This window comes from Narcine bancroftii, chromosome 2, assembly GCF_036971445.1.
Source record: "Narcine bancroftii isolate sNarBan1 chromosome 2, sNarBan1.hap1, whole genome shotgun sequence".
In the NCBI taxonomy this organism is placed as follows: Eukaryota; Metazoa; Chordata; class Chondrichthyes; order Torpediniformes; family Narcinidae; genus Narcine; species Narcine bancroftii.
The window spans coordinates 41,645,224-41,668,916 of NC_091470.1; the positions used below are offsets into that span (position 1 = coordinate 41,645,224).

Here is a 23,693-nt window from a genome sequence, read left to right on the forward strand (position 1 = left end):
CTGGGTGATGGAAATATTGTGAAAGTCCCTAGTTTCTGTTCCCCCACAAAAGGAAAGGAGTTGTGACCATCACTCATCTGGAATTAACTCGTCAGTTTTGTGAATTTTCGGCAGTCAGTCACTCCATCTCTTCAGCCTCATTCAATTTAAGAGTCTTTGTGTCCACAGTGGATGTTTGAGATCAACTTCGAAATGATGTGCTCGAATTGTGCCTCAGCTGCAATGGTTTTTGGTATCACACATACGCAAGTCTATTTGCACATAGTTGGGGGATAGGTTTAAATAAGGTATTATATTAAATGACACTGTCTTGGCAAATTCTATTGCTGCTGGTCTGTGATTTAACATTCCAAACTGATCAACTATTATGTTTCACGACAATAGAGTTGTAAGAAATTTCTCCAACGTGCTGTTTGCAGTCATTGAGCAAATTTTAATCCTACCTAACATCCTGTAGGATGAATATAGATATTGGGATGGTGAATACACAGAGTTGGTAATCTTTAGTTAATGGAGAAGGGTTCAGAGAGCTCATTGCTGTATCTGACCCGACCTTGTTGGTTTTCGTGCAGTTGGATAACCATGTTGAGGAACTTTGGGGTGCATCCGAGGCGCTCTAGTATTTGCCAAAGCCCTTTCCTACTCACGGTGTCGAAGGCTTTGGTGAGGTCAACAAAGGTGATGTAGAGTCCTTTGTTTTGTTCTCTGCACTTTTTTTGGAGCTGTCTGAGGGCAAAGACCATGTCAGTAGTTCCTCTGTTTGCGCGAAAGCCGCACTGTGATTCTGGGAGAACATTTTCGGCGACACTAGGTATTATTCTATTTAGGAGAATCCTAACGAAGATTTTGCTTGCAATGGAGAGCAGCGTGATTCCCCTGTAGTTTGTGAATCATGGGTCCTTTACCGGCATCACCTACGGCTCCTAGAACGCTTCCACCAGTGTTGTCTCCGCTTCATCCTCAACATTCATTGGAGCGACTTCATCTCCAACATCGAAGTACTCGAGATGGCAGAGGCCGACAGCATCGAATCCACGCTGCTGAAGATCCAACTGCGCTGGGTAGGTCACGTCTCCAGAATGGAGGACCATCGCCTTCCCAAGATAGTGTTATATGGCGAGCTCTCCACTGGCCACCGAGACAGAGGTGCACCAAAGAAGAGATACAAGGACTGCCTAAATAAATCTCTTGGTGCCTGCCACCTTGACCATCGCCAGTGGGCTGATATCGCCTCAAACCATGCATCTTGGCACCTCAGAGTTCGGTGGGCAGCAACCTCCTTTGAAGATCGCAGAGCCCACCTGTCAAAAGACAAAGGAGGAAAAACCCAACACCCAACCCCAACCAACCAATTTTCCCTTGCAACCGCTGCAACCGTGTCTGCCTGTCCCGCATCGGACTTGTCAGCCACAAACGAGCCTGCAGCTGACATGGACATTACCCCTCCATAAATCTTCGTCCGCGAAGCCAAGCCAAAGAAAAGTAATCTTTAGTGGTAGGGATTAAATCTCTGTTGGAGATATTCTGCTGGTCGAGCAGCATTTGTAGAGAATGAAACCGTTATTGACCATTCACTAGTCTGATGCCCAGCCGTTTATTTCAGATTTCATCATCTGCAGCTTTTGCATTTCAAGTGGTCCAACCTTGAGTTCTAGATTGATATCCAGGTGAATTGCATTTTAATAAAAACTTTGGAGTGGTTGCATCCTTCAACATTTTAATTGTGCTGAATTAATGCTTTAGAAGTATTTTATCATTTGCTATGATTAATATGTAGTTTTTCCCTAAAATTAGTACCTGGATCCATATGATGGAGATTTGGAGAGCACCTCAAGTGAATCGGATAGTCCTAGACAACTTCTGCAAGATGTCTACACTGAAAAGATGAGATGTTTATCCCATGCTGTTGTAGCAGATGATGGGAGAAAGTTGGCAATAAAACCATGCAAACAATCCTTGCTGATGAGATTTCCACTTGACTGCAATAATACGGAGCTAAATTCCACACAAATGGAAACTGTGGCCACTGGCTTTCCACAATTTTGCAGTGAATCAGAAGTGTTAACATATAATTGTGTGGCAGATGCTGGACAGAAGCAGTTTGGATCACTGGAGTTGGATGTATTGACTGGGTCTTCTACTGTACACTTGGACATTGAAAGAGAACATAGATTTGTGAACATGTTTGTTAATCAAGACCACAAGAATTATGACCCCAGGTGTCCAGGACAGCTTTTAAAGGCAACTCATGAAAATTTTCTTGAAGAAAGGAGGTCCTCAAAAAGAAAGCTTGGAAACCCCTTGACTGAAGCAAACTGTGACCATATAAGTAAAAAGAAAAATTGTATTATAAAAGCTGAGGTAAGCAATTTTGTATTCAAGTGGTCTGTTTAGAAATACTTCAACTGTTGTTATCCAAACTGCATTACTTTATGTAAAATTTGCATTTTTTATTTCTGACATCCAGTTTTGGTTTGCATGTAGCTAATGAGATTCTGAATAAGGCTGCACTCTCTCTCATAGAAACTGTATCTTAGTCTAATCAGGTAATATATTTAAAAAAGGTTTTTTTCCCCCTGTGCATGGGGACATCTTTGTTTCTATTCACAAGGCTGGCAAATACTGAAAAAGATTGCAATTCGATTCATAGTTGTTTAGAGTTGAATGAGAGTCTAGTTTTGGCTGCATAAGCTGGTGAATTTCTCCAGCACTTTTGTGCAGTAAATGATTAACCATTAATTTTGGATGTTTGGGATGGAACTAAAATTATAATAACATCTAATGGATAAGTTTATTTTCAGTCCATGACCAATCCTCACAAAAAGATTGTACCCATTAGTGACCTCTTGAGTAATGACTTCTTCAAACTCGGGGTTTTCCCATGATTTCTGATGAGCTGACAAAATATATCTTGTGTTTGTCTAGTCCAGACCAAGAAAGATGGTTGTTTTTAACCAACTCTTCATTTTTGCTCTAGTTACTGCTTTAGTTTTTAATCTCATTGCTGGCTTCATTAACACAGGCAGCACTGTTAATTTAATCTTTTTGTCTCTTTCTACTATAAGCACACATTCCCTGCAGTTACTGTACACCATGATGAAAGATGGTGTCTTCATTAAAAAAAACTGGGGAAGCAAAAATGTACCGAGTTCTGCAGCACCAAGACAAACCAGATTCTCAGAACCCATCAACAAACAAGTCTGATGAGACAGGTCTTGTATGTCCACATAGGAGCAGCAGTACTTCTACTGTTCAATAGAATATGGTAAGGTTGTTATGGGTTGGGGAGAAGAGGAAGTAGATGTGCAATAGCAAGGAAATGGCTCTAGCTTGCCATATAGTAGCTACCTCCCAATGGGCATTGTTGGACCTTTCTCTTTCCACTTAAGTAATCCCTATGTCATCGGTGGTGTGATTAGTAAGGGATTGCTTAAGGTGATATGGGAGTGGGAAGGTTGAGAATCACTGCTCTAGACCTAATTGTTACTGAAATATTTTGCTTGAGAAAAACAGTCATTGGCCCATTTCCTCTGGAGTTATGAAACTGTGCACATAACGAGTCAATTAGGTACAATTAAAACAGTGGTTTTCAAACCTCAATCAATCCCTTACTGATCACAGAGCACTTATGGCATAGGGAATATGTGAGTGGAAAGAAAAAAGGTTGAGAACCACTGCTATCGACAAACATTGGGAAAGTACTAATTGGATTAAAAATTAATCTTTGAATTTACTAGAAAAGACTTAATCATGATGTGTAATTTTATTAACCATAAAAGCAGCCATAAATCACAATTCCAAGCTACATTTCTCAGCTCTTGAATCCAGCCACAATTTTGTTTTATTATTTTTCAGATAAGAGTCCTTCTAAAAACCATTCATTACTTTGAAACATTGCTAATAATTAGTTCTAGATGGCATTTAGCACATGACCAGAAGTTGAGGAAATAAATTGCAAGCTCTAACGTAGCTTCTACTCTGTGCATAACAATGCAACCCCACGTTCATAAAAGCTGCGAGAATCTTCCTTGGTTGCAATTTCAAAGTCAACAGTGAAGATCAGGTCTGCACGAGTGAAGTTTAGGTATACAGGAAGTGTCACCTGTAAATAGAAAAAGATCATAATGTTCTTAAACCAATACAAATGCTAGAACTATCGAAACAAAATACCCTCTAAATATTGTCGATTGATTAGAAACTAGTCTGCAAATACTTAAAAGTTAGGTGGATTTTAGAAATGCAACCAAGAATAAGCCAGATTATTTAGCTCTTAAATCTGTCCTGTTAAGAGCTCACAGATGATTTATAATCATTGATCCAGTCGATCAAAATTTCAATCCATCAATTGTAGTGTTAAATAACTCAATTAACCCTGTTATAGCCAGATACCACAGATAGACCCCGACATGATATTTCAAACTTGTGATGATCAGAACCTGTTTTGAATAAAGGTAAGTCGGGGTCTATCTGTATCACAAGGTTGCTTTTCCTTCTCTGAAGGAAATGCTTCTGTCCAAACAGCACGAGCAGATCACTTCCCAACTGCCACCACCACCCACCCCCACCCAGAAACATCATTATTTTGATGCTCCTCTTGTTGTGACATTCAGGAAACCTGTTCTGTTGGACCCAATGCCATTTATAATAAAAAAAAATTGGAACCCTTGCGCAGATTGCTGTCATTGGGGAGGGAAAGCGTGACAGCAACCTGTGTTATGTGTTCTAAATCACAATGTGGGTTGTGAAGTGACACCAATACCCCTAGTTATCAGGCAGACCCCAGAGTGTGTCATGGAACTGAACCCCATTGTAAGTTGGCGTCTACCTGTACATCAGCTGGCACATTTGATCATATTTCAGAAAGCAACACCTCTCACTATGGCACTAGCAGTAAACTTGAGTTTTTTTTTTAAAAGACATGCAGCATAAGTAACAGGCCAATTCGGCCCTACAAGTCCATGCCACCCAATTTACACCCATTAACTCTGGTACGTTTTTGAAGGGTGAGGGAAACTGGAGCCCCCAGAGAAAACCCATGCAAACATGGGGAGGACGTACAAACTACATACAGAGCGCAGGATTTGAACCCAATCTCGATCACTGGTGCAGTAAAGGTATTGTGCTAACCGCTACACCAACTGTGTTTTGCCCTTGTTTCCACATTCAGATAATCAAGTCAATCACTCACCACATTAGCCTTTTTTTCAGCATGTGTCTCTTTAACCCACCGAAGCTGTGTAAGAGGAAGTTCAGTGGATATTGAAGTAGATAAGGACAACTTGTTGTTATTACAAGTGGCACCCTGAAGTGTCAGGCCTATGTAAAAGCAAAGACTGTTGTTAATATTTAGAATGTACAAGCCTTTTTTCCCAAAAGGCTGGAATTATGTTCCTAGTTGTCAATTTAATGTGGCATAGATAAAAATCATAAGGGAGGAACATAACATGGGAATTGGGCTCCAAGTGTACACAAAATACACTGTTTTTACAACCCACATGCCTTTAGCTTTATCATCAGTGCAGGAAACAAGATGAGCACTTTTGTCTTAGACACTCATAATTGCATAATCTGTTGGAAAGTATCTCAGATTTATAGGAACCTCATCCTTTTTGCTATCAACTGGACATTAATCTTGCTAGTGGCAAATTGTCATTTTCAAGTATTGAAGGTCATGTAAAATGGTAAAAACGTGAACATTTTCAACTGCTGAGGACTCGAGTCAGAAGCATGCTTGTGAAAATGTTGAAGATATGTACATATATTACTGCAAAGTAGTTCAAACAAAATGAAGTTTTAAATGATAACAGCTGTTTTGGAATGTGACTAATTCCCTTATGACCAATCTACTTCATTCCAACTCATCACAGTTTCTACTGTCACTGGAAATGGTTTGTACTAACCTGTTATTCCAAAACTGCAAGCATCCAGGATTGAGTTCTGATTATTTGTAACAGTGACTTCCAGTCTCAGCTCTTCCAATGACCAGCTGTTTGCTTGAGCCACGTACTGCCGTGTTGCTGTGATATAAGCTTCTGGAACGTACAAGCCCCCCAGACAAACATGGATATTCTACAAGGGGAAAGAAAACACAAGTGGACTTTGATTTTAAATATTAAAAGGTTCATTTATCGGGGAGGAGTTGGGTGCCATGATAGAATGTATAAAAATATAAAGTTGGTAATACATCATTGTTTGCAAATGGTGGGCCATCTATATGATGACCTATTAAAAGTAGAGTAAAAATACCCTCATCAATGCCTAGCATATTTGTAACACTGTACAAGGTTATAACTTGCTCCATAAGACTGATTGCAAGCCTGTGCCAGCACAACAATCCCATTCAAATAAATAAGACAACTAGTTCTGATTTTAATCAGTTTTTATAAATTAAAGGATGTGCTTTTAAAAAAAAAAATTGCAACTTTTTCCTTGGCATAACTGAGTATTTGCTCTGTTTGTAGCCCCCTTTTCCACTGGCATCTCAGTTAATTGGCTACGCAGTGTATCAGGATAAGAAGCTCTTCGTGCCATGCGGGGGGGGGGGGGGGGGGGGGGAATGATCTACAGAGGACATGTCCTGGAGTTTGGGTTTCTGGCACTTGGCTCAGAAGGGAAGTGGGGGAAAAGAGAAGGGCTCTTGTAGTTGGGGACTTGCTGGTTAGGGAAGCAGATAGGAAGTTTGCTGGTAAGATCGGGGCTCCCGGTTGGTATGCTGCCACCCAGGTGCCAGTGTCAGGGATGTTTCTGATAGAGTTCACAGCATTCTGGAGGGGGAGCATGAGCAGCTAGAAATTGTTGTCCATGTGGGGGCCAATGACATAGAAGTGGGGATGAGGACCTGAAGAAGGATTACATAGAGTAAAGGAAGTTGAAAAGCAGGACCTCAAGGGTGGCAATCTCGGGATAGTGAGGATAGAAATAGGAAGTTGTGGAGAATGAATGAATGGCTCAGGAGGTGGTGCAGGGGTTTAGATTTCTGGATCATTGGGATCTCTTTTGGGGAAAGTCTGACCTATACCAAAGGGAGGGGCTGCCCTCGAACTGGAGGGGGAACCAATATCCTGGCAGGCAGATTTTCTAGAGCTGTTGGGGAGGGTTTAAACTAGTTTGGTGAGGGTGGGAATCCGAATGAGAGTATGGAGATTAGGGAGGAAGAACACCTAGATTGGAAGGAACAGAATGTAAAAGAGGGAAAGTGGTAAAGGAGAATATGTGGAGGACATTCTCTAAGTGCATATATTTTAATGCAAGGAGCATTATAAATAAGGAGGATGCGCTGAAGGCATGGACAGACACACGATATGGTGGCCATCAGTGAAACTTAGTTGTATGGTATGGTTGGCAGTTAAATATTCCAGGATTCTGTTGTTTTAGGCATGATAGAACAGGGGGGGGGGGGGAGAAGAAGAGAGAACATTATAGCAGTGCTGTGACAAGATCTTCCAGTGAGGCTATTTGGGTAGAATTGAGAGATGTCAAAGACATGAAAACATTAATAGGAGTGTAGTATAGACTGCCAAATTGGCTGATGGAATCAGAGGAGCAAATTTGTAAGGATATTGTACATACGTGTAATAAACATAAGTTGGTTGTTATGGGAGATTTCAACTTTCCAAACATTAACTGGGACACCAATACAGTAAGAGGGCGGAATGGGGTAAGAGTTTGTTAAGTGTGTTCAGGAATGTTTTCTTAATCAATAAGTAGAAGAACTGACTTGAGAGGGGTCAATATTGGATCTCCTATTAGGGAATGAGATAGGTCAGGTCACAGAGGTTTGTGTTGGGGAACACTTTGGGTCTAGTGATCACAATACTATTAGTTTTAATCTAGTAATGGAAAAGAAAAGAGATGGGCCAAAGGTTGAGATTCTTGATTGGAAGAAAGCAAATTTCAACAGGATGAGAAAAGATTTGGAAGGTGTGGATTGGGATAACATTTTTAGGGAAGAATGTTGCAGATAAATGGAGGATATTCAAAGGAGAAATTTTGAGAGCACAGAGCCATATGTTGCCATGAGGATTAAAGGAAAGGTTAGAAACTGTAGGGAGCCTTGGTTTTCAAAAGATATTGGGAACTTGGTTCGGAGGAAGAGTGATGTGTTCAACAGGTATAAACAGCAAGGAATAGGTGAATTTCTTGAGGAATACAAGGAGTGTGCATAAAAAAACAAAAATTAGAAAGGCTAAAAGGAGTTGTGAAGCTACTTTAGCAGGCAAAATAAAAATAAATCCAAAGGGCTTTTATAGGTACATTAAAAGTTAAAGAATAGTGAGGGATAAAATTGGACCCCTTGAAGATTGGGGTGGGGGGTAGTCTCCGTGAGAAGTCAAAGGAGATGGGAGAAATTTTAAATGATTTTTTTTCTTCAGTATTCAATAAGGAAAAAAATATTGAGCCAGATGAAGTGAAGAAATATGGTAGGGAGGATGAGGATTAATGAGGAGGTAGTGTTGGCTACACTGAAAAAGATCAAGGTGGATAAATCTCCAGGTCCTGACAAAATATTCCCTCGGACCCTGAGGGAGGTGAGTGTACAAATATTGGGGGCATTGACAGAAATATTTAAAATTCCTTGGGGGAAGTGCCAGAGGACTGGAGGGTGGCTCATGTAATTCCACTGTTCAAAAACCATCCAAAAGTAAACCTGGTAATTATAGGCCTGTAAGTCTGATGTCGGTGGTGGGTAAATTAATGGAAAGTGTTCTTAAGAGATGGTATATACAACTATTTGGAAAGACAGGGATTGGTTTGGAGTAATTAGCATGGTTTTGTATGTGGTAGATCATGTTTAACAAATCTTAGTATTTTAGAGGAGGTTACTAAAAAGGTTGATGAGGGGAAAATAGTGGATGTTGTCTAATTTGGACTTTAATAAGGCTTTTGACAAGGTTCTGCATAAGAAGTTAGTAAGGAAGGTGGAAGCATTAGGTATTAATGATGTAGTGAAATGGATTCAGCACTGGTTGGATGGGAGATGCCAGAGAGTAGTGGTGGAAAATTCTTAGTCGGATTGGAGGTTGGTGATGAGTGGAGGGCCTCAGGGATCAGTACTGGGTCCACTGATGTTTGTCACATATATGATCTAGATGATAGGGTGGCAAATTGGATTAGTAAATTTGCAGATGATAAAGATTGGCAGTATTGGGGACAGTGAGGAAGATTATCAAAGCTTTCAGGGTGATCTAGGACAGTTGGAAGAGTGGATTGAAAGATGGCAGATGGAGTTTTAATACTGATAAATGTGAGGTGCTACATTTTGGTAGGACTAATCAAAATAGGTCATACACATTAGTGGAACAAAGGGATTTGGGAGTCATGGTACATTATTCCCTGAAAGTTGAATCACATGTGGATAAGGTGGTGAACAAAGCATTTGGTATGTTGGCTTTCATAAATCAGGGTATTGAATACGGGAGTTGGGGTGTTATGTTGAAATTGCGTAAGGCATTGGTGAGGCCAAATTTGGAATACTAGGTGCATTTTTGGTGGTTGAATTACAGGAAGGATCTAAATAGAAATAGAGACAGTGCAGAGGTTTACGGTACAGGGAAAGATTAAGCAGGCAGGGACTTTATTCCCTGGAGCGTAGAAGATTGAGGGGTGATTTAGAAGTGGGGGAGATTCAAACAAGAGCATGGATTGAGAGTAAAAGGGGAAAAGTTTAGGGGAAACATGAGGGGGAATTTCTTGCAGAGGGTGGTGGGGGTGTGGAATGAACTTCCAGCAGAGGTGGTAGAAATGAGATCGGGATGTTAATATTCAAGGAAAAGTTGGATAGGTATATGGACAAGAGGGTTTGGAGCAAAATGTGGGTCAGTGGGACTAGGTGGGAGAAAATATTCACCACAGACTAGTAGGGCTGAACTGGCCAGTTTCTGTGCTGTAAATGGTTATATGGTTTCCACTGGGCCACCCTTGACTGGGATCAGTGTTCTACCTTCAACTGGAAATGGGTGATTTTCTGCTGTCCCTTTTCCACTGGTTTTATCAGCACACCGGCATCAGATGATGCCGGGGATAGGAGTAGTGGTTAATCCCCAGTGTGAAATGACGTCATTTAACACAAGCGTGCTGAATTTTCTTTTTCCACTGGGACAAGGTGCCAGTGGAAAAGGGGCTTGCGACAATGTGCCACTGGGGCAGGCACGCAGTTATGTGGCAGCAGAATTTGCACCATTACAAGTACTTCAAGAGCATAAGAACAAACTGAAACCTGCTATTTCTACATTAGTATTACACATGGAATTATTGATGAAGTGGTTTATCAAAACATAGCTATACAGATTTTTAAAGAACAGTTTCTGTATTGGAATATTTAATATTCCAATACAGATATTAAACTACATAAAAATCATTAATAGGTATATGCACCCACCTTTAATTCCTTAGCACCACCAGTGGACGCTGCCTGGGATATCTGTTGCAACTGCTTTATGCGTTCACTGAAATCAGACACCCACTGAATAACTGTCATATCTGCAGGGATTGTGTAACGGACCCAACTGCGAGGCAAAATACCTGTTTTTTTTTGGGTAAGAGAAACCTGAATTGTAATTTTCAAAATGTATAACTTCATACGGTTTCAACTACTATCCTGACTTATCTTCTGATCCTTTAACCTTGCTTCCAGATCAAAATTTAATTTCATTTTACTCCAGTTTCTCGAAACAAGTAGTCAAAGCTGTATAACAAAAGACCAGTTTCAGTTTTTCATAGGAGTCAATTTATTTGCAGCTGATCAAATATTTGTCAACAAGCTACAAGTTAAGCATGCATCTACAAATTTTCTTTGAATTTTGAAGCCTTCCCTTGAATCTTTAACAGGATTTGTTTAGGACAGGCAGGAATGGATTTATCCTTCAAAGCGACATAACATCAAGCTAGACAACTACACGAATAGATAGATTTGAGGACAAAATACTAGAGTTACTGTTGTAAACGTAGTCTTTAAAACTCTGATTAAGACACTTTGCTGGATTGAATCAGATGTTCAACTTTTTTTAAAGGTGCCATCTCATTTTATCAGCATTGATATAATTGATCTAAGCTGTAGCATCGGAACAGTTGCATTTTGTCTCTGAATTCCCAAACTTAAAAAAACCAAGGGCTATATTTTTAATTCATAACCTTAATAGAAGCAGGAGTTAGCCATATGGCCTCAGGAAACACCTTGCTATTTAATACAATTTCCCCCAACAGGCAAAAATCTGTTGATTTCATTCAACTGTAATCAAGGTCTGGGAGTCGACAGTCCCTTTGAGAGAAGAAATATGTCCATTTCAATGCTAAGACATCTAAGCTCTAGACTCCTCAGCTTGGAACTCCAAATATTTATTTTTTGAGCTTTCAAAAAAATTTTTGAGCATTTCTTCAAGCCATCTCCGTAACTCCCGGTAATTTTTGCTGCAGCCCCTTCAGCAAGAATCTCCTTTTTAAGGAGAGAGGAAACAAAAAATGCAAAATATTGTAGATGTCCTTATAATTGTGTAGTGCCTCGGTGAGACATCTTTACTCTTTGACTTGAATCTTCTCGCAATAAAGACAAACATAGCATTTTCAGCATAAGGTGCCCATTGCAGCTTTGGCTAATGTTTTCAACTCAGCATGTTTTCGATTTTGTACTTTAAATGGATGGGAGGGGGGAGGTAGGGAGGGTGGGATGGGAGGAGGGAGGGGGGGGGGAAGAAAATGGCACTGTATATATTTGAAAAGGAAAAAGTATGTATCATGGTTAATGTGGTTATGGTGTGAAAAATAAAAAATTTAATAATAAAAAAATATGCAAGAAAAAAAAAACTCAGCATGTTTTCTACCACCAAGGCAGGTAACTAGGTTTCTACACTGTTGTCCAGTATATTGCATCTCAACAATTCCCAAGAGGATTATTGGTTTGGAATAGAAGACTAGGATATGATTGACAAGTAAATACACTTCCATGCATAAAGCAGCTCTGTAAATGAGAATGAAGAAACTTGCCATTACCCTTTCTATACGCCAAATTATCTCAGAACATCTAATTTTACACAACCCTTGCACATAATTGTGATTTCAAAATGCAAGCAATTTTCAATTCCACCCCCCACATCTCAGAACGTATTCAAAAGCGACACATTTAACTTTTCAAAATATCTAATCCAGTTTAATATTCTTACCCTTCACCATTTCACTGATTAACGTCCGCAGATAATTGGTCTGTTTCTTCTTCCCTTCGCATACTTGCACCACATCAGCTAAGTCTTGACGAATATCCTGCAAAAGCTTTGCCCCGCTCTTAACTTCTCTTTCAAAGAATCTAAACAATGGATCCTATAAAGATAAACACCTATATCACTCTTGTATTTAAAATGCTAATATATATTTTAACTGAACTAAGGTTCATTAAGAGCCACTGATGGAAGATGGGTGTAGGGAATAGCTCACCATGGTCAAAGTTATCAACAGTGCCATTTCAATGCAGAGGCAAGGGTTAACATTTGTATGTGGTTAAACCATGAAATTGATGGGGAAAATGGAGATGGAAAAGTATTTTGAATGGATGAACCAAGCTCAGATTCACAAGGATATAAAAGACTCAATTAAAATCTGACGATCATCATTTTTGTGGGTCTAGGGATGAAAGTGAGGCATTGTGAAGAGATGGCAGAAACAGGTGACTTCACAACTTCAGTGCTAGATGACAATAGTTTTCTTACAGTAAGGCACAAGTGGAAGTGATAGGACTAATTAAAGAAGATCACTGGGGTCTCTGTTTTTTCTATCAGAGATTTCAAATTTAGACATAGCATTGTAACAGGCCTTTTAGGCCCACGAGGCCATGCTGCCCAAATACTCCAACCCCCAAATATTTTGAAGGATGGGAGGAAACCTGAGTGCTCAGAATAAATCCACACAGCTATAGGGAGAACATGCAAACTCCTTACGTACAGCGCTGGATTTGAACCCAGGTTGCTGGCACTGTAATCTCTTTCTTTGGCTTGGCTTGGCGGACGAAGATTTATGGAGGGGGTAAAAGTCCACGTCAGCTGCAGGCTCGTTTGTGGCTGACAAGTCCGATGCGGGACAGGCAGACACGGTTGCAGCGGCTGCAGGGGAAAATTGGTTGGTTGGGGTTGGGTGTTGGGTTTTTCCTCCTTTGCCTTTTGTCAGTGAAGTGGGCTCTGCGGTCTTCTTCAAAGGAGGTTGCTGCCCGCCAAACTGTGAGCGCCAAGATGCACGGTTTGAGGCGATATCAGCCCACTGCCGGTGGTCAATGTGGCAGGCACCAAGAGATTTCTTTAGGCAGTCCTTGTACCTTTTCTTTGGTGCACCACTGTCACGGTGGCCAGTGGAGAGCTCGCCATATAACATGATCTTGGGAAGGCGATGGTCCTCCATTCTGGAGACGTGACCCACCCAAGGCAGCTGGATCTTCAGCAGCGTGGACTCGATGCTGTCGACCTCTGCCATCTCGAGTACTTCGACGTTAGGGATGAAAGCGCTCCAATGGATGTTGAGGATGGAGCGGAGACAACGCTGGTGGAAGCGTTCTAGGAGCCGTAGGTGATGCCGGTAGAGGACCCATGATTCGGAGCCGAACAGGAGTGTGGGCACGACAACGGCTCTGTATGCGCCGTTGTGAGGTTTTTCAGTTGGTTGTTTTTCCAGACTCTTTTGTGTAGTCCCCCAAAGGCGCCATTTGCCCTGGCGAGCCTGCCGTCCATCCCATCGTCGATCCCCGCATCCGGTGAAATGGTGCAGCCGAGATAGTTAAACTGGCCGACCATTTTGAGTTTTGTTTGCCCGATGGAGATGTGGGGGAGCTGGCTGATGGAGGACCTCAGTTTTCTTCCAGGCCAAACATTTTGGCAGTTTCCGCAAAGCAGGACGTCAAGCACTGAAGATAGTGTTGTACTAACCACTACATTAACGTTTACTGGGATCATTGCTTAAGGACGCTTTCCATCCAGCAGACAGTAGATTTGACTAACTACCATCAAAGAGGTTAAAAAAAAGCATCAAAATCAGGACTGATTTTCCTACAATTCTAAACAATAGCAAAACCAATGGATCTGTCAAAATGTCAAGTGACAAAAATTTAAACAGGAAGTTGTTCCTTGGACCTGCTCGTGCTCAATTATACAGACATAGCAAACGTTTTAGGCTTTCCAATATTTATTAATTCAGGGGATGTGGGTTTTTGCAGGCTGCGTCAGCATTTAATTGCTAATTGCCCTTGAAGGTGATGGTGAACTGCATTCTCGAATGGTTATAATCCTTACGTAGAACAGTTCAGGGGTTTGGCCCTCAGTGTTGTGCAGACCCATATATCCCTTCCTTAAAAAAAAGTATTAAACCCTCCCTACCCTATAACCCTCTATTTTTCTTTCATGTATCTAAGTCTCTTAAATGCCCTCAATATTTTAGCTTCTACCACCATCCCTGGCAAGGCATTCCAGCCATCCTTGTATACTGTTAGGGATGGAGTTCCATGATGGTGAAGGACGATATACATTTCTATGTCAGGATGGGTGAGTGACTTGGAGGACAACTTCCAGATGGTGAAGTTGCTATGCATTTGCTGACCCTGATCCCCTAAATGATAGGTCATAGGTTTAGAAGGTACTCCCTAAATCTAGGCAAATTGCTGAAATGGTGCAAACTGCTGCTACTGTGAGTCAGTATCGATTTGAGTGAGTGATTGTGGATAGGTTGCCTATAAAGTGGACTGCAAATGTTCTGTATGATGTCAAGCTTCGTGAGTGTTTTTGAAGCTTTGCTCATCCAGGCAAATAAAGAGTATTGCATCACAGTTACAACTTGAGCCACATAGATGGCAAATAGGCTTTGGGAAGTCAGGAGGAGAGTTAGTCATGGTAGGATTCCTAGCCTTCAATCTGGTCATGTAGCCACATTGTGTATGTACTTACTCCAGTTCAGCATCTGACCACTGGTAATGCCTAGGATTCTGATCGTGGGAGAATTCACTGATAATAAAGTCCTTGAATGTCAGGAGGCGATAACTGGATTTCCTCTTGGTGGATATTGTCATTGCCTGTCACTTCTGAGGCACAAATGTTACTTTCCACCTATCATCCCAGGCCTGGATAATGTCCAGGTCTTGCTCTATTTGGTTGTGAACTGTTTCATTATCTGAAGAGTTGTGAATGCTGCTAAACATTATGCACTCATTAGTGAACATAACTTCTTCTACAAGTGAAGAAAGGTCATTGATGAAGAAAGAAGATTGGGCTGAATGAACCCATGCCATTTTCAACTGCGCTTTTGATGGAGTGGTTTGCACTGAGTGGACAACAGTGGCTGCCAAATGGCACAAAAACATTGCTACATTGCTCCATACAAATCTTGTAAGGGGTAGAATCTATGTGCAAAGCAGCCTTTTAAAAAACCCCTTTGCCTTTTATTTTAAGACATAAAACCATCCTTAACCTTACCTTAATGTTGTCAACTGTGCGTTTAAGATGGTTAAGTGACTTTGGAATAAGTTGCAGCCAGTTGCAGGCTGTAGTGTGAAGACTTCGCATCCAAATTGGTCTTCCATCTGAAGTAGAACCTGTCCTTTGCTTCTTCTCTGTTTCAGCATAAGCTAAATCATCCTCATCTTCCAACATTTGCATTTTCAGCATTTTGCTGAGCATATCAGTGCCTGAACCAGATGAACAACAAGGAATTGATTAAAAGACAGCCTGGCTAGGTTGCTTCTCAATTAAAACGGTAATAATTTCAAGAGAAAAAAATTTACACTGAGAAGATAGCTGAAAAGAGTCTATTCTTTCTTTCACAAAGATATGGAAGTGACCAATGCTGCAGGAATAATTTCATCTAAAAATCTCACAGGTTGCTGATGGTCAAACAAACTGCACAAAAACATAGGTGCTAAAGAATAGGGTCTGGCTCATGTCAGTGATATGGTGTTGCTACAAGCACATGAATTCATGCTAGCCATGGATCAAGCATTGTTCAATGGAAAACAATCACCCTCTGGAAACACAGGCACAAGAGTTAGCTATGAAAAAGAGAATCTCTTCAAAGAACAAGAGAAATAGGAGAAAAACACTTTAGTTGCATTGTAATTAAATTATTAAAGTATTTATCTGATTAAATAATCCACCTCTGTGCTTTGGATTAGGTTAATATCCTTTACACAAAACTAAAATATAATTGCAAAGCAAAGGGTGTACAAAATAAAACACAACTTTGTGGGTTGAAAGACCTGTAAGGTGTACTCTAGTCCTCAGTGCAAAACACGCAGACACATATCCAGACATATAAGCAAAATTCATGCAGGATAAGTATTCATATATACAAATTTATTTTCAGATTGAAAAATTGGGGAAAAGGGATGAGACAGAGTGGGAAGAGGTGTAGTATAATTGTCCAGCAATGGGAGTTGGTGTGAGATGAGCAAGGGGGGGGGGGGGCATTTTTAAGGAGAACCAGTAAAAGGTAAAGGTAATTAATTGGAACAGGAAGAAGGCTTAAGAGGAACATCCACTGTGTGAGGGTGGCATATGTAAGGGCCAAGAAATGTGCAGTATGATTTTGGAGCTGGTAGACCCAGTTTGGCTCGACTGAAGGAATTTGAGCAGTTGGGCACCAAATTTTAAAAAACCCCAGAACCAAAAAGGTAATAATCTCCAGACTGTTACCTGAGCCACCTGCAAATTGAAACAGGATTGATAAGGTTATGGAGTTAAATGGATAGCTCAAACACTGGTGCGGGAGGTGGGTTTGAATTTAAGGGGTATTGGGGAAGGAGGGAGCCGATTTAATGGGACAAGTCCACTTGAACCATGCTTTGTTCAGGATCACATGACTGGCTGTGGATAGGGCTTTAAACTAAATTGCATGGGGTTGGATTCGAGTGAAAAAGCATGGATAAAGTTAGAGAAAAGGAGGGTGCAAGAGAGTTATTGAAGTCTCCTTAAAAGACAGAACAGCAAAGTTTATCCTTTTCTAAAAATGTAAAAAGGATGGTGAATATAGCACTAAATTGTTTTTAAATGCATGCAGTGTACAAAACAAGATAGACAAGATATTGTGGGCATCAACAGTGATGCGACTGCTGGAGGCTCACAGCTGGGTGCTAAACAGCCAAGGATACATATCCTATCAATGATAGGAAGATGGGCAGAGTGGGTGGGGTAGCTTTGTTGGCAAAATTAAAATCAAATCCTTAGTGAGAAGGGACAAAGGATATGTAATCCTTCTGGGGAGAGTTGAGAAAAGACTGATGTGAGTTACATGTAGGCCTTCAAATAGGAGCTAGCATGTAAGGAAGACAATTACAACAGGAGTAAGGGAAGGCATGTAAAAAAAATGCACATTTCTTCGGTGGTCATAGATGACTTCAATATGCAAGAAGACTGGGAAAAATGTTTGCTGCAATACCTTCAGCTTTTCAAAATGCAATATTTTTAACTTGTACTTAGAAACTGTTACAAAGTAATTGGAAATCTTGTAATTACCCTGGGTAGTTAGGAGGACCTTTTCGGCATTGTTTGGTAAACCTAGCCAGGATGGAGTCTGAGTGTCAGGAAGCAGCTCAACCCATTGAATGAATTCTTCTCGCCTGAATGCAAATCACTGTTTGTTAATTAAAATGATAAAAAAAGTTCCAAGTTTAGATGTCGATTTTGTAAATAATGGTTCCACAAATGCTACCTTGATTTAGTTGGTGTTTAAAACAATTAGATTTACAGAATGATCATTACCTGATTCCATCTGGCATTAGAATATCCTTGTGTCCATCAACTTTACATGCCAATTTGAATTCGCTATCAAAGCTAGAGGTCGTAAATAAACGCTCCAAGAAGGAATTCAACAATCGCTGGTCAAATTCATTATCAATACGGCCACCATAGATGGACTGTGCCATCAGTGTTTTCAGAGCTGCCCAAGGAATCTTATCAGGTGAAATGTTCTGGCGTCCCTGCAGAAAAGAAAGAACTATTTTTAAAATTTAATTATGTTAATTTGATTAATCTTTCAATTTTTTAAACCTACCCGCCATTCGATTTTATGAGTGTTGGTTGCCTCCCTCAACCCCACGTATTTGCACACATGCCAAAAATCCATGTTATAAATAATCATGTATGCAATAAGTATTCAGGGGTAGTGAATTCGAAAAGATTCATAATCTTTAGGTTTCTCATCTTTGTCCCCTAAAGTGATTGCTTACTTTGAGTCCTTGTCCCTTTTTAGATAGAAAACAATTATCTAAACATTCTAATGTCAGCACCCAGGGAAAAACAAAAACACTTGAACACACACAAAATAGGCCTCTTAGCACTTTTAGGGTCCACCACTTCTCAATATTATGGTTTATCTGTCCCCAGCCACGTCTTCTGTGCCAGTTCCATAGGACTCAGTTCTCTGATTCTCAAAAACATATCTTTGAATACCCTCAGTAATACAAATATCAATAAGCTTATTGCCTATTGCATAACATCCAATTAAAGTGCAATCAGTAATTTCAAAATGTTTTAATGCTCAGAGTTTGAAATTAGACATGATTCCACAGCTACAGGTAATTAACTTCAACCCAAGTAGTCTTACTTCCCATTTAAATGGGCAAATGTCAAAATCATTTGGAACTGGCAGTTTCCAGTAACATCCACGTTATTTGTTTTAATTTTATTCCAAAATCCTGACATTATCCCCTCTCCATCCTACACTCACAATAGCCATATTAGTAGCGATGTTCTACTTTATAATGGCTGCAATGCGATGGATGTGGTTGGAATGGGGTACTACTATCTTCCAGTGATTTTCTGCAGGGTTCTACTGCCCAGTTGCCCTGCAAGATAATTCCCATAACACCCCCTCCAACTCCATCTCAGAGGGAAATTTTGAAGGGAAACCTTAGAGATGCAAAACCTCAGCCACGAAAATCTCATAGCTATTGGAAAGAAACTGTTCTTGAACCTGGAGGTGCTGGTTTTCAGGTTTCTGAACCTTCTACCTGAAAGTTGTAGTGAGAAGAGGTTGTGATCAGGGTGTCCTTTATGATGTTGGTTGCCATAGGATTACAGGGCAAACAAAAAGATTTGTGTGTATTTTGTGTACGTGGCAATAAACTGAATCTTGATTTTAATTGATACATTAATGCCATATTGTCTTTGCATTATTTTTAATGTTCTGTGCAAATATTTACCTTCGCTGTATCATCCAGCCATGTATCCACTGTATCACAAGCTGATCTTAAATCAGATTCACCAAATTCATACTTTTTAGACCATCCCAAAGGCGCATATCGTAGACGCTCTTGAATAATAGCATGGAACCAGCCCAGGAGGAAATACAAACGTGCACGCTCATTTGGTGCCTGAAAAAAATCAATATAATTATGCAAGGTTTGTTCCAGATTCAAAAATGTTTTTATTTAAAATAGTAGAGTTTTCCTGAGAATTTAGGGTTGAACTATTAGGTTTAAATAACCATAGTAAATTATTGTAAAATATCAGTGAAGTATTAAGGTAAAACTGTTTTGACATTTAGTTACATTAAAATATAGGTACATAATATTTTATCTAAAACCCTTGGGGCCAGACACTTTTTTTTTGGATAACAGAATAATAGTAGCGGTGACTTGTTAAGTCATGGTGCTGATTTCAGATTCAGGCAAAACAAAGACACACTCCAACTAGAAGAGACTCTGGATTGGGGTGTATGGTAAATGAAGTGAGATAAAGATAGACTAAATAGTGTACTTTTTATTTTTAAGTAAAACATAACAGTAAAACTTCAAACATAAACTGGCTCAAACTAAGCGAAACATCTGAAAATATGGTAACCATCATCTTCAGGTTGGAGTCTTTTTAAAGACTTCTTCCAGTGACATTGGACTCCTGGGCAGGAGTGGGAACCGGCGATAGCAGTGGATGTGGGTAAGTGTCGGGAACTGATGGCAGTGGGGAGGTGATAGGGACCAGCGGCCGTCCGCATTGAAGTTGCCTCAGGCACCCGACATGTCGGAGCACTGAGACACGGCACTGGATGGGGGTGGGTCACGACAGGTCATGTTTGGCGCCAAAACACTAGCTTCGGTGTGCAGACGACATCCATGAATAAAATGTTGTTTTCAGATAAAAGATAAAAATACAAGAAAAATTAATAAACAAATTGAGGAAAGCAAATCATATTACTATAGCTTGGAAAAAAGATTAATCCTAGATAGCCACCATTTTGGATCCCTATGCAAATACCTAATGAATATTCAGGACATTATAATGGAACTAATTAACTGCTGTGATAATGCTGCAATAGCAGCATGACCATGCAAGTCTGACAGAGAAACCCACAAGACTGACCAACTATCTGAACTACAGGCAGGGCTTGTTTTTTAATAGTTTCTTAGAAGAATTCAATGTTTTCAATAAGGACGAAGGAAAAGTGGATTAAAGTATTGGTACCAATCATGAGTGACTTGCAAAGCAACAAGCTACTTCAGAATCTTGAAGCTTCAAGTGTTTCCCCCTTTAACAAGCTACAGTTGTTCACTCATCCTACAGTCAGTGTGTATTATAGAAAAACATTTTAAAATTTGTGTGTATAGCATGTAATATATGGAAGCTCATATCCTTGCAAAAGTTTAAAAATATACAGTCACCAGCTTTTTAATCATGACCCTTTTAACTATATGTTGTCTACTAATAGGATTTGATTAGAGTGGTAATTAAAAATAACAATTTCATCAACTAAACTTTGGAATTAAAACAAAGTTTATTCTTACTTTACACATCCTGGAAACTGGGATACTACTGAAGGTCCTCAGCATGTTAGCCTTCACACCAGGTGGTGGTTCAAACACAAATATACGACCTGCTCGCAGCAAGTTCACCGGAACCTGAAAAAAATTTAAAAGTTTATTTGAGAAATTCAAATCAATTTGCCCTTCTAAAAACAATTCTGAATTTCTAAATCAAAAATGAACAGCAGTTCACTAAAATTTTAAACACTTAACTCTCATTTAATTATAAACTTCTGTAAAAAAATATTCATTTCCTAAATTAAAATGCAATCTTTCCATTCATATTCCTGCTAACAATGGAACTTTTAATCAAGTTGCTGGAGAACCACAACATCTCACTTTTCCAGTGCTTAGTTACAAAATAATAACCACCAACTTAATTCACTTTATGGTCAATAATGAATCTTAATATAAAAAGTGACTAAGAGAAAGCATGAATGCAAAACAGTGCACTACTGACCAGTTAAACCATTTTTGTTTTACTGATAGTTGAACAGGGCTAACTAAAGACAAAATATTTGTTTTGACTGCAAATCAGAGGTTTGGATCTGGAGATTGGGTTGTAATTGGATTGAACAGCAGTCTGCGTGGCTGTAGGAGTACTGGAGGTAAATCCACAGACACTCAGTATCTCTTAAAGGACTCTCTTTTGCTTCCCTTTCTCTTACTGTAGGGGCATTGGGGCAATATTAATAGCAGGCAAAAGCGGCAAAACAAAATTTCATGTAATATTACATTTTCGGTATTATTACATGACAATAAAGGAATCTTGAACTACATTAATTAATCCACCTTTATGGTTTTAGCTACGTGTGAGATATACAAATAGCTATTAAATAGTCAAATTGCAGCTGTACACTTGGAGGGAGTGGACAGAACCAGTGCTAACAGCTCCTGTCTTGTGACAGCTAGACACAACAGCCTCCTATCAACTGGCAACTAGCCACTACAGCCACGAGGCAGCACCCATGGGTCTACTGAGAAGCACTGGCCTACTCAACGTAGCTACGTCACGAGGTCATTAGATAGGTCACATGTTGTGTGTCCATATCAAACCTGATAACGATGTAATAAACGCTTTTCGCTGGCTGACAACTTCAGGTGTGGTCTCGTTAGTTCAACATGATGGCCTCAAAATATCAATAAAGCCCAAAATTCAAAAATGTAAGTAATGTTACCATATATACACGTTTAATAGTTGAATCTTGTGGACCAATTTCTAGCATAAAATTTAGGGGGTCCTCTATTACACAGGTACTAGTGTTGACCGTGCTAAGTGCCTGTGTCAGTCGAGGGGGTCGGGAGCTCAGATGGGTGAGCGGCCGGGGCCTAGGAGAGAGTCAGAGGCCGGGATGCGAGAAGCCATGGTGGACAGATGGCAGGGGCCAGAAATTGGGGTGGGGGAGTTGACTTTTACACATGATATTTGGAAGATACCAGATTTTGGGGCCAAAATTAGATGGGGGTGGGTCAACTTTTACATGCACATATACACCAGTTGGATTCTGATATTTTACCTTGGGGTTGATCTCCATAGTAAGAAACAGCCTGAAATTAGCATGTGGTTGCAAGGAGTGCAGCTTCTTCTCTAGTTGCATGAGCCAACCAGGAGCTAGATGGACATTCTTCAACATCACCCACCTTTTAAGATAATGGGGTTTAGGCTGATTACAATGCAACATACTCATTGTCAATATTCATTAAAGTTCTGAAGATTTCTATTCACATATTCAAAGAACAAGTGAAAGAAGTGGAATAATTTACCTGCCAGACTTGACAGCTGTATTAATAGCTTTCTCTGCCTGGTTGAAACCCTCTGCAGAACCTACATATAGATAATAGTATTCCATTGAAACATCAGCTTTAGATCTCAAATAATTAAAAAAAAAAGCTGTTATATTTCAGTGAATAAATAATATTTACTGAATTGAAAGAATTCTTACCGATGGCAATTGATGTAATTTGTGTGTTTTGCTCAGCTGCAAGATCCTCTCCACGCCCACTGGCATCGTAGCCAGGTACAGAGCACATGAGGACAGGGGTGTTTGGCTTCACCTAAAAAAAATGACAAGCAGCTCATTTTCAATAGTCATACTAGGTACAGAAACATTTACATTATATGCCAAACTAGTTTTACAAGCTAATCTTAAATGTCAATATGGGAAAAATAATTCCAAAAGACTAAAAATATATCGATTTCATACGCACTTTAATATTGTGGTTAGTAAGAGCTATCCATTCATAGATGACAAAATATCAGGAATGAATGAATAAGTCAAATACATTTCTTTTAATGACTGATTTTACAGGGATAAAAATAACGGCATTGAAAACAAAAAAAGTTTCAATTTTATACCTCATTATCCACAATAGTTGCCAGGTCTAGTGGCTGTTCAATTGTCGACATGAAACTGTCTCCTAAAACTGTAGCCACAAAGATATGAGCCATTGCCAAAAGGCGATCTGGCCGGAAAGCCTGGATCAGAAGCAGTCGATGCAATGCTTGCCCAATGGGAGCTGAACAAAAGGAAATATCTTTAACATCGCTTGACACAAGGATAATTATAGTAATGCATTCTTCCACCAATAGTCAATGAACATTGATGTTAAAAACATGTTGCTTACTGAAAGGTTTCTCCTCAGGCCATAGAAAAGGTACTGTTTGTTCAGGTGAACTGCTCTCCAGCCAAATGTTAAATTGCTGCATTAAAAGATTAATATAAATTACACCAAAAATTAAACTTGAAACTAAATTTATAAATCAGTTGCTGTTTAGTTGATCATATTTTAAACTATTTGAGTTCTGATGCTGGAAATAATGCAAACCAGAAAAGATGCATTTTCAAAATGTTGTAGTGAAGTGAAAAAGAACTAAGAGGCAAATAATGACTGTAAAACAAGTCTACCAAGGTGGGTAAACACCAAATCACGTAGCAAGAGG

General features: G+C 39.8%; 1 protein-coding gene across 4 annotated transcripts in view; it reads right to left on the bottom strand.

The window, feature by feature from the left end:
• Positions 1-3,744: 3,744 nt before the first annotated feature.
• dync1h1 (dynein, cytoplasmic 1, heavy chain 1) overlaps positions 3,745-23,693 on the bottom strand; it is a 114,260-nt gene continuing 94,311 nt past the window's right edge. For 2 of the 4 annotated variants that reach the window (XM_069916423.1, XM_069916420.1), the window contains exons 64-78: positions 23,378-23,453; positions 23,109-23,269; positions 22,696-22,807; positions 22,517-22,577; positions 22,270-22,393; positions 20,735-20,848; positions 19,157-19,327; positions 17,715-17,932; positions 17,469-17,572; positions 15,435-15,646; positions 12,156-12,309; positions 10,379-10,521; positions 5,901-6,069; positions 5,189-5,316; positions 3,745-4,102 (exon numbers count right to left, since the gene is read on the bottom strand). In XM_069916423.1, the coding sequence (XP_069772524.1) occupies positions 3,974-4,102; positions 5,189-5,316; positions 5,901-6,069; positions 10,379-10,521; positions 12,156-12,309; positions 15,435-15,646; positions 17,469-17,572; positions 17,715-17,932; positions 19,157-19,327; positions 20,735-20,848; positions 22,270-22,393; positions 22,517-22,577; positions 22,696-22,807; positions 23,109-23,269; positions 23,378-23,453 (2,076 nt within the window). In that variant the 3' untranslated portion in view covers positions 3,745-3,973. The other 2 variants (XM_069916421.1, XM_069916422.1) reach the window with 2 other exon arrangements.